This window comes from Cornus florida, unplaced genomic scaffold, assembly GCF_030987335.1.
Source record: "Cornus florida cultivar Cherokee Brave unplaced genomic scaffold, ASM3098733v1 CherokeeBrave_3.0.0_Hap2_Chr05, whole genome shotgun sequence".
NCBI classification, from domain to species: domain Eukaryota; kingdom Viridiplantae; phylum Streptophyta; class Magnoliopsida; order Cornales; family Cornaceae; genus Cornus; species Cornus florida.
The window spans coordinates 98,684,212-98,694,450 of record NW_026775575.1 but is presented as its reverse complement, the minus strand read 5'-3'; the positions used below and the strand labels follow the sequence as shown (position 1 = coordinate 98,694,450).

At 41.0% G+C, this 10,239-nt stretch overlaps 1 protein-coding gene across 1 annotated transcript; it reads left to right on the top strand.

Moving 5' to 3' along the window:
• The first annotated feature begins 2,235 nt into the window (after nt 1-2,235).
• On the top strand, nt 2,236-3,149 carry LOC132309830 (uncharacterized). Its single transcript, XM_059808095.1, has 2 exons — nt 2,236-2,788; nt 2,947-3,149. The coding sequence occupies exons 1-2, from the start codon at nt 2,236-2,238 to the stop codon at nt 3,147-3,149; spliced, it is 756 nt and encodes a 251-aa protein (XP_059664078.1).
• Nucleotides 3,150-10,239: the final 7,090 nt, after the last annotated feature.

Sequence of the window (10,239 nt, the reverse complement as noted above, 5' to 3'; positions counted from 1 at the left end):
AAAAAGATCTCCTACTAGGAAAATTACGATAAAAAATTATTTCTCTCCTACTAACTTGATCGTCGGAGGGTCAACGGCCGGCACTACATCGGTGTTTGACTTTACCGTCTTAGTTTTGCAGGAAATGGTGTCGTACCAGGTCGTGGTGAATTTCAGCCTCAACAGTTGGCGCCGTCTGTGGGAACGACAATTCCCTTATATTAATACTTAGTTAGGTAGATACGTTTGCGATCCGGTATGGTCACCGAAAGAACATCGTTACAGGGATCTGGTCAAAGGGAAGAGTCGGGTGAAAACCTAGACATCCCAAATGACTAGGAGCGGCTTGCAGCGTTGGAACAATAGGTCCAAACTCTGAATCAGGGTATAGACCAGTTGATCCAGCAAAATGCAGCAATCCTGTAATACCTTGTTCCACCGGTTCAACAGGATTTGCCACGACAAGATCTCTCGAACCCGAATAGAGGTAATGGGAATCCTGAAAGGCAGGATAATCATCCTCCTCGACATGAGACCGAAGTGGAACAAAGCCAGGTAGGGAACTGACATAGAGAATTGATCCACCCATCTCTTCCACAGAGTTCCTGACCTCATGAAAACACAACTGTCATTGAAAAGACAGATGAGATTTCCCATGTTGACCCAGAGATACAAGATCTCAAGGCAAAGATGGAGGATGTGATGCAGGCCATAAATGGAAAAGGTATTACAGCCATAGATAGTTTAGTGCAGAAGACCAACTTGCCGTTCAGCCCCTCGGTTATGAAATGCCCCTTGCCGAACAAATTTAGAATGCCCTCAATTGAGAGTTTCGACGGAACTAAAGATCCCATCGACCACTTGGAGACTTTTCAAGCGTTAATGCATTTGCACGCGATGCCAGATGAGATCATGTGCAGGGCTTTCCCAACGATTCTCAAAGGATCAGCACGAGTGTGGTTTAACAAGCTGAAGCCAGGGACCATCGAAACCTTTGAAGAATTGAGTAAGCGTTTCATGGGCCACTTCATTGCTGGCCAGAAGCATAGAAGGCCGGTTACCTACCTTCTTACTGTAAAACAGCAGAAAGGAAAGTCACTGCGAGACTACATTGGTCGTTTCAATACGAAAATGTTGCAGGTGGAGGAAACGGATGACAAGGTGGCTTGAGCCGCCTTTATGAGAGGACTCCAAACCTTGAGATTTCTCTTCTTTTTATTAGAAGAACCCCCTACCAGCATGGCCGAGTTACTGGTTCGAGCTAAAAAACATATGAATGCTGAAGATGTAATGATGGCAAGAAAGGGGAAAGAATGGGATGATAATAAGGTAGACAAGAAAAGGCCGGCTCTGATAACCAAAGATGAAAAGGAAACCAAGTATAAGAAACCTATGATCAACCAGAATGAAAGGGCGTCTCGCTATAAGAGCGCAAAGAGATATACAAATTACACTCCTTTAAATATGCCAATAGATCAAGTTTTTCTGCAGATCCAGGATGAACCATATTTGAACTGGCCACCAAAATTGAAGTCAGACCCGGCGAGGAGACCTCGTGATAAATAGTGTAGGTTCCATAAAGACCATGGGCATGCCACAGAGGAATGCTTCGACCTCAAGGATCAGATTGAGACTTTGATCCGAAGGGGGCACATGCGAAAATTTATTGTGGGGAATGACAGAACTGACGTTAATCTACCAAGAGCAGGCCGAGATAACCGCCTCCCTGATCAACAACCAATGGGAGAAATCAGGGTCATAGCCGGGGGATGTGCAGGTGGTGGAGAATCAAGCTCAGCCCGTAAGGCCTATGCCAGGAGAATGCGAAACTCATCTGAAGTTTTCGAAGTTAGAATACAGAATCCACACCGAAAAATGCCACGTCTAGGTGATCCTGTTATCACATTCTCAGATGAAGATATTAAGGACGTGCAACAACCCCATGACGACCCTCTCGTTGTCACTATGATGATCGCTAATTATATTACTCGACGGATCTTGGTGGATAATGGAAGTTCGGCTGATATCATTTTCCTTGATGCATTCAGCAAAATGAATATTGGTAAGGAGAAACTCAAACCTACTAAATCACCATTGGTGGGATTCACGGGAGATAAGGTCTACCCTCTGGGAGCGGTCATTCCTCCTGTCACTGCAGGAACCAGCCCGAAACAAGTTACTGTTATGGTAGACTTCCTAGTGGTGGATTGCCCATCTGGTTAGAATGTTATCCTAGGAAGAACTACTTTAAACTCGATGAGGGCAATCACTTCGACTTATCACCTCTTAATGCGTTTCCCTACAGAGCAGGGCGTAGGCGAACTAAGAGGAGATCAAACCACTGGCAGAGAATGCTATGTTGCGTCTCTGAGAGAAAAGAAGCAGCAAGAGGCTTTGGTTGTCGAAGAAATTGAAGAACAGGAGCGAGATCGAGCCAAGTCAATTGAGGACCTGGTGGAGATATGCTTAAATGACAATGGCGTAACAAAAAAGGTGAAGATAGGGTATCTACTCCCCTTAGACTTTATGAATACTCTTGTACAGTTCCTCAGACAGAATCAAGATGTGTTCGCATGGTCACATGAAGACATGCCTAGTATTGATCCAGCTACGATCGAGCATCGATTAAACAAGGATCCCACAGTCAAACCTATCAGGCAAAAACGAAGAACATTTGCCGCGGAGAGGAACATGGCTATATCAGAAGAGGTGAACAAGCTTCTGAAAGCTGATTTCATCCAAGAGGTCAATTATCCTGACTGGTTGGCCAATGTTGTTTTGGTAAAAAAAAGGCCAATGGAAAATGGAGGTTGTGCGTAGACTTTACCGATTTAAATAAGGCGTGCCCCAAAGATAGCTTCCCTCTACCAAGAATCGACATGTTAGTAGAAGAAACGGCTGGCCATGAGTTGCTCAGTTTCATGGATGTATATTCGAGATATAACTAAATCTTAATGCATCCACCAGATAGAGAAAAGACCTCTTTTGTCACGGACAGAGGTTTGTATTGCTATAAGGTGATGCCTTTTAGGCATAAAAATGCTGGTGTAACATACCAGCGGCTAGTCAACTTGATGTTCAAGAATCAAATCGGAAGGAATATAGAGGTATATGTGGATGACATGCTGGTAAAAAGCTTGAAAGCTCAAGACCACCTAGCTGATCAATAGGAGACATTCCAAGTCCTCAGGAAACACCAAATGAAACTCAACCCAGACAAATGTGCATTTGGTGTCTCCTTAGGGAAATTCCTTAGTTACATGGTAAGTAGGAGAAGGATAGAGGCCAACCCCGAGAAAATCCAGGCAATTCTCAACATGCGGTCTCCAGCATCGACTAAGGAACTTCAAAGATTGATAAGAAGAATCGCCGCTCTGAATAGGTTGATTTCCAGGGCAACGGATAGATGCCTGCCTTTTTTTCGTATGCTCAAGAAAGCTTTTTCATGGACACTTGAGTGTGAGCAAGCTTTTACAGAACTGAAGGAGTATCTCACTTCACCACCGTTACTATCACGGGCAATGCAAGGAGAGCAATTGTATTTGTACTTGGCAGTTTCTCCATCGGCAGTAAGTTCAGCCTTAGTCCGCGAAGATGATGGAATCCAGAAGCCAGTATATTATACTAGCCGTGAATTCAGAGGGGCAGAAGAGAGGTACCCAAGGATAGAAAAGTTGGCCCTTGCCCTAGTTGTCTCTGCAAGGAAACTCAGGCCTTATTTTCAAGCACATACCATAATAGTATTGACAGACCAGCCACTTAGGCAAGTCCTCTGCAAACCTGATACTTCGGGGTGACTCATGAAGTGGTCAGTAGAACTTAGACAGTTTGATATCCAATACAAACCCAGAACAGCCTTAAAAGCTCAGGTACTGGCAGATGTTATAGTAGAATTCACACCAGAAGATAGGCACGAGCACGGCGTAGATGAACAAGAAGAAACTGAATCTACAAAGACACTGTATGTGGATGGATCGGTCAATGCTCGTGCAAGTGGGGTGGGACTAGTACTTGTTTCCTCAGAGGGGGAATGCATCAAATACGCCCTCAGGTTTGGGTTTAGAGCAACCAACAATGAGGCAGAATATGAAACCCTCCTGGCAGACCTCATGTGATACCCCTCGGATCCGAGACACGGGTTGATCAGGCCCAGGCCCAAACCCGAGGGAATATCAAACAATTAATATTTTATAATGAACACGGAATACAAAATAAATTAAGAAATGAAATTAAAGCTGGAAGGAACTAAAAATAGAATCCGCAAAATATTATAATTATTAAAATCCATCAAACCCAAACTCCAAAACTCCATCAGTTTACAACTTGGGAATCCATCTCTAGTGGACCCCTATTAAACATCCAAACGGAAGATAGAACAACTGTAATAAACGTCCAGAAATAAAACTATAGAGAGAGCCCTACATCGTTGGAAGAGTGAATAGAGACCTCTGCTCAGCACGAACACGTCTAAGCCTGGAACTATCGTGTACCTGAAAAAATAGAAGTGGGTCAGGCCCACGCGCAAGTTCTATACTACTACAATCCAAACAGAGGCCCGATACGCATGTACATCCTAAACAGTTCAACAATAGCTGATAGTCCGTAAATATATATATAGTCACACTAAAGGACTCTCACTGGACTACAGGCCGGTCTCAACCTGAATAGAGGTAACATGCTAAAACGCACACGAAGTGGGCATATGTACCTATACCTAAACAGGGTACACCTCCAACCATTGTAGCCAGCTACATACCTCGATGCATATACGCTCCCTAGCCATCGGTCCTGAGGCTCAAGCTCATACCGAGGCACCATAACAGTACATATATAAAATCCATCCAAAATCCCTGGTATTGCCGCTCAACAAGTAGTTGCCATGACAATACAAATCCACGGGACTTAACTTTTAGTTAATCCCATCCTTATTCCAAGTAGGTGGGTAATGGTATTGTTTTAAAAATCAAACCCATCCTTAGTATGCCACCGTCCCATACCGGTGCCTACTTTCCAATCCTCCAGTAGTCAATAATACCAATAAATCAAGTATATATCAACTAAATTCCAACATCCAACATTCAATGTTAGCAGTGATAAATTAAGCATTGATAAACAGGGTCACAACAACAACATATACATGCCCAATTTAAGTTGTTCCCTTTAGTCTGATATAAAGACAGAATTAATTAAAACTTCCATTTAACACCTTACAAATGACATACAGATATGTAGGGTGTGTATCACAAAATCCTAACCTCCACAGTTGATACTAACTGTGATAATGTAAGCATCAAAACAATATTCACAGTATGTATGTAGACATGCTCAAATTATAGTGTTCCACAAAACCGATCTAGTGTTAAACTCAAATCCTCCTAGTATTTAAGTTCCAATAGTTGCTATTACAGAAGTTAAGATAGCTATCATCTAGACCCATCCTTCCAATAATTTATACTAGCAGTGGTAAGGAAAAACGTGAACCACAGAACCATAATGCATCCACAAACATGCTTAGTCTAGGTTGAACAAGCATACAACACTACTGTAACTACCAGTTTCATAGCAAAACAGATATCATTTTAGTTTGGTTTAATCTTCATTAATCCTGGAATCATTTAAGAGTGCAAAGAGTATGAAGCCTAAGGGAAAGAGTAAGGATAGAATCTTGCCTCAGAAACTTTTGTTCAAAGTTTCAACGTCGTCTTCTTAAAAAAATCCCGGCGAGTTCCAAAACCCGGTTACTGTTCACGGGTACGAAACACTATTCCCGAACTTAAAATCTGATCTCCACCGTTCATATTATGCGACACTAAGTCATGAACCTATCCTCCAAATTTCAGCTCGATCGGACCACGGACGAAGCGGGATCAGATGTTTGATGAAATCTGGGCAGAATGGAAAAAAAACTGTGCGACCCAGTTACTGTTCATGAGTACGAATCACTGTTCCCGAGGTCAAACTCTGATCTCCACCGTTCAGATTGTGCATCACTGAGTCATGAACCACTCCTCCAAAATTCAGCTCGATCGGACCACGGACGAAGCGGGATCGGATGATTGATGAAATCTGGGCAGAATGGAAAAAACCTGTGTTTTTCCTTCTCCACTTCCACAAAACGTGTGCTTTGTTTAAAAAAACCCTACACAGACGTCTACCTTATACTTATAGAGTTTTCCTAAACCCTAGGTTCATTTAAGTCCAACTCACAATCCTAACCGGCCCATCCAATTAACGTAGAAACCTACGACGGCTATAATATAAAACCCTAATTTATACTGTAATTAAAACCCTAGTTAGATGTATTTATCTAATTACTCTATTCACCATTAAATACTCAACAAATAATCTAATTGAACAAAATAATAATTAGTAAACCCAATTAAACCAAATAAGACACACATAAAATAAGACACACATAGAATAATTAAACCAATTACACTTAAACCATTAATGCCAATTAAATAATTAAAACACTAACAAGTAATTCCAATCAAATAACTAAACCAATTACACTTAAACCATTAATGCCAATTAAATAATTAAAACACTAACAAGCAATTCCAATCAAATAACTAAAAATAAATATCATTTAAATAAATTAAATCACCACAAAAGAAAATAATTAAGTACCTAATAAAAAAAAATAATGACACATAATCAAATAAAATGCACTTAAATAATAAATTAAATACCATTAAATACCAGGAATATCCTTTTTAAAATTAGGGGTATTACACCTCAGGATGGTTAAAGCCCTAGAAGTTGAGCGACTAATAGCGTCTACTGATTCTTAACTAATAACTGGACAACTCCAGAGGGAATATGAAGCAAAGGATGAGAAGATGAAGACCTATCTGCATAAGATAGAAGATATCAAAGGCTTCTTTAAGAAGTTTTTCATTCATCAGATTCCCCGAGAAGATAATGGTCAAGCAGACGCCTTAGCCTGACTAGCAACTGCAGCAGAGGAGGATAAAACTATACCTGTGGAACATTTGGATGAGCCTAGCATAGTTTGTGATTGGCCACAGAAAATACACCAGGTGATCCAAGATATGGAATGGGCAGAACCCATTATCAGGTACATAGAGAACGAAGAGGTACCCCAGGATCGCATGGAAGCACGAAAGATCAGGATGCGTGCGGCAAAATATTGCCTCATTGAAGGGGTTCTTTACAAAAAGGGATTTTCTCTACCCTACTTGCGTTGTGTCTCCATAGATGAGGCGAATTACATTCTAAAGGATATACATGAAGGCCTATGTGGAAACCATGTTGGGGGCAGATCACTAGCGCATAAAACTATCCGACAAGGATACTTTTGGCCTACTAAGAGGAAAGATGCGCTTGAGTTTGTGAAGGAATGTGACAAGTGCCAGAGATTCGCCAATGTCCCAAAATGACCAGCAGAAGAGTTAACCCCTCTTACAGGGCCGTGGCCTTTTGCCCAATGGGGGACGGACCTCATCGACCTCTTACCCCAAGGGAAGGGACAAACTAAATACGCAATTGTGGCAATCGATTATTTCACCAAATGGGTGGAGGCTGAGCCGTTAGCTTATATTGGAGCGAATGAAGTAAATTTTTTTTTTTTTCTGGAAGACAATAATCTGCAAGTTCGGAGCACCAAGGGTAATTGTGACCGATAATGGGAATTAGTTTGAAAGTGAGTAATTCCTTGATTTTTGTAATGAACTTTGGGTCAGAGTTCATTTCTCTTCTCCTGCCCATCCCCAAGCCAATGGGCAAGTTGAGGTCACGAATAGGACAATACTAAAGATCATCAAGACACGCCTAGAAAAGGCCAAGGGCTTGTGGCCTGAACAACTACCCGGAGTTTTATGGGCCTATCGCACTACCGTAAGAACCCCCACTGGGGAGACCCCTTTTGGGTTATCTTTTGGAAGTGAAGCTGTGATCCCGGTAGAAACAAAGGTTGCTACCTTCAGAACCAAGTATTTCGAACCTCAACAGAACGAGATGGAACTACGGTTAAACTTGGACTTGATAGAAGAAAAAAGAGAGCAGACCCAAATTAAGGTTGCAGCTTACCAACGGATGGTATCCAAGTACTACAACGCCCGGGTCAAGCTAAGGAGGTTCGAGCCAGGGGACCTGGTGCTTCGCGAGGTTACCCCGGTTACTATGGTGAAGGGGGAAGGAAAGTTAGCTCCCAACTGAGAGGGCCCCTATCGAGTAACCTAGTGTAACAGACCGGAGGCATATTGGTTAGAGACACTCGGTGGGAGCCAACTTCTCCTCCCATGGAATGCAGAACATAGCCTTGTGGGAAGCCATCTCTAGGGAAAGCTTTTCATATTCTTTTGCAATAACAATAGAGTATGTAGTGCCCTATAAATCAATACATAAATAAATAAATAGTGGCAAATAGTTGAAAAAGAAAGAGATGCACATGATAAGGGTAAAATCTCACCTCGCTAATTAGATGAAGAAATTTCCTTGAAAGCTCAGATGCTGGCAGGTTCTGCAATCTGGCAGCGTCGTCTTTTACTACCATTTTATGTAGCTTATCATACGCGACATTAGCGTTATCGAGAATCGACTCCCTTTGGGAAAATGCCTGGTTGGTTTATACTGAACTAAAACTCTCGAAACTCGTAGGAACCCCGCCAAATCCACTGAAACCTAGAGATATAGGAGTGGGACCTGGTAACACACCAGGGTTTGAAGATCTACCATGATTTTGCTCTCCTACCCTTCATAATTTCTTGGAAGCAGGAGTAGAGGGAAGATTACTTGACCGGACTTGGGCTAGGAGCCTTTTACTGAGTTTCTAGCCTACATAAAGAGTAGTAAGGAAAATATTTAATAAAATATTAACTAAAATTAGTAAGTTTACGTATAAGTACCTTTGTTTTTCTTACCTTTCTCTGAATGGGTGAGGGATTCAGTTGAGCTAATAGCTCATACATACAATTCTAGGGCTTCCTCCGTCATAAGATCACTAAAAGTCTTCACTGGGTGTGCAAGGGCGTTACCAACATATTCTTTTTCTTGGGCTGAGAGAGCAGGTTTCGCCTTAAAGTCTGGAAAATGGAATTGTAAGTCGCAATTCTCTTAAAAATATATATTTATTGTGAGTACTATTCACATAAATAGTACCCGCGGGTACTGTTCACGAAAAAAAAAGAGGGAAAAGAAAGAAAAAAAAAAAAAAAGAAAACATATATATATACATTGTTATATATCATACCTGCAGGGTTTGAATTACTCCAAATACTGGGAAATTTCTCGTATGCACTGGAAATAAAAAAGAAACGACTCTTCCAACCTTTATTATTTTTAGGAGCTGCAACAATGAGGAATATCTTCCTTGATCGACACTGAAAGTACCAAAAGTTATCTTTTTTCTTCTTGGGATAATAAAAATTCAAGAATTGATTTACGGTTAGACGACCATTGCCACACCTTCCCCAAACAATCAAACAGCCTACAATAATTCTCCAGGAATTAGGGGCAATTTAAGAGGGAGCTATCTTCAGATAAGAAAGAATTTCTTCTACAAATGGATGAATCGAAAAACGCAAGCCCGCAGCAAAAGTCGACTCAAAAAAGCATACCTCGCCCAAACGAATAGAAGAACATCTATCTTCTGGCTTAGGTTTGTGAAGGTGAATAGATAAAGGAATGGAATATTTGAATCTAAAATTCTGTAAATTTTCATCCTTGATTAAGGATTCTCCTTCATGTGGAGGTTGCTTGGAAAAAGCAGTCCTTGATCTTGAGGAATAATCAACACCAGATTCGTCAGCATAATCAGGATCAAGTTCTTCAACACTTTCAAAGGTTGAGTCTTCAAATTGGGATTCAATATTCAGGTTATTTTCATGCACGGACATGATGAGATATTGGATATCGCGAAGATAGCGAAACCACTGTGGAATTACATCGATAACCGGTAGAGACGACTTGACCCAATTACGTGTTTACAACGATCCACAATAAACTCACAGTTAGGATCCAGTTTAAAGGATTTCAGACAAAAAAAAAAAAAAAAAAAGGGAGGTAAATAAATAAATAAATTTATTTATTTATTTATAGGAAAATTCTTTTTCAAGTAACAGTGAAGTTCTTGTAAAGGAGTCCTACTACAATATGGAAGGAGCTTGTAGTAAAAAGGAAAAAATAAAATATAGAAAGTATTTCCTTGGTCCAAAACGTACCCGGAAATGGGGGGCAACTGATAGGGAAAAATAACCCTAACCTATCTTGACCTAATGACCGAGGTAATTAAGTATT

Bases quoted from the DNA above. Each gene is read 5' to 3' on its own strand.
- LOC132309830 (XM_059808095.1), top strand. From the start codon at position 2,236: ATGAGGGCAATCACTTCGACTTATCACCTCTTAATGCGTTTCCCTACA. The intron at 2,789-2,946 runs GTTGTGCGTAGA...TGCATCCACCAG, and splicing joins AAGGCCAATGGAAAATGGAG to ATAGAGAAAAGACCTCTTTT.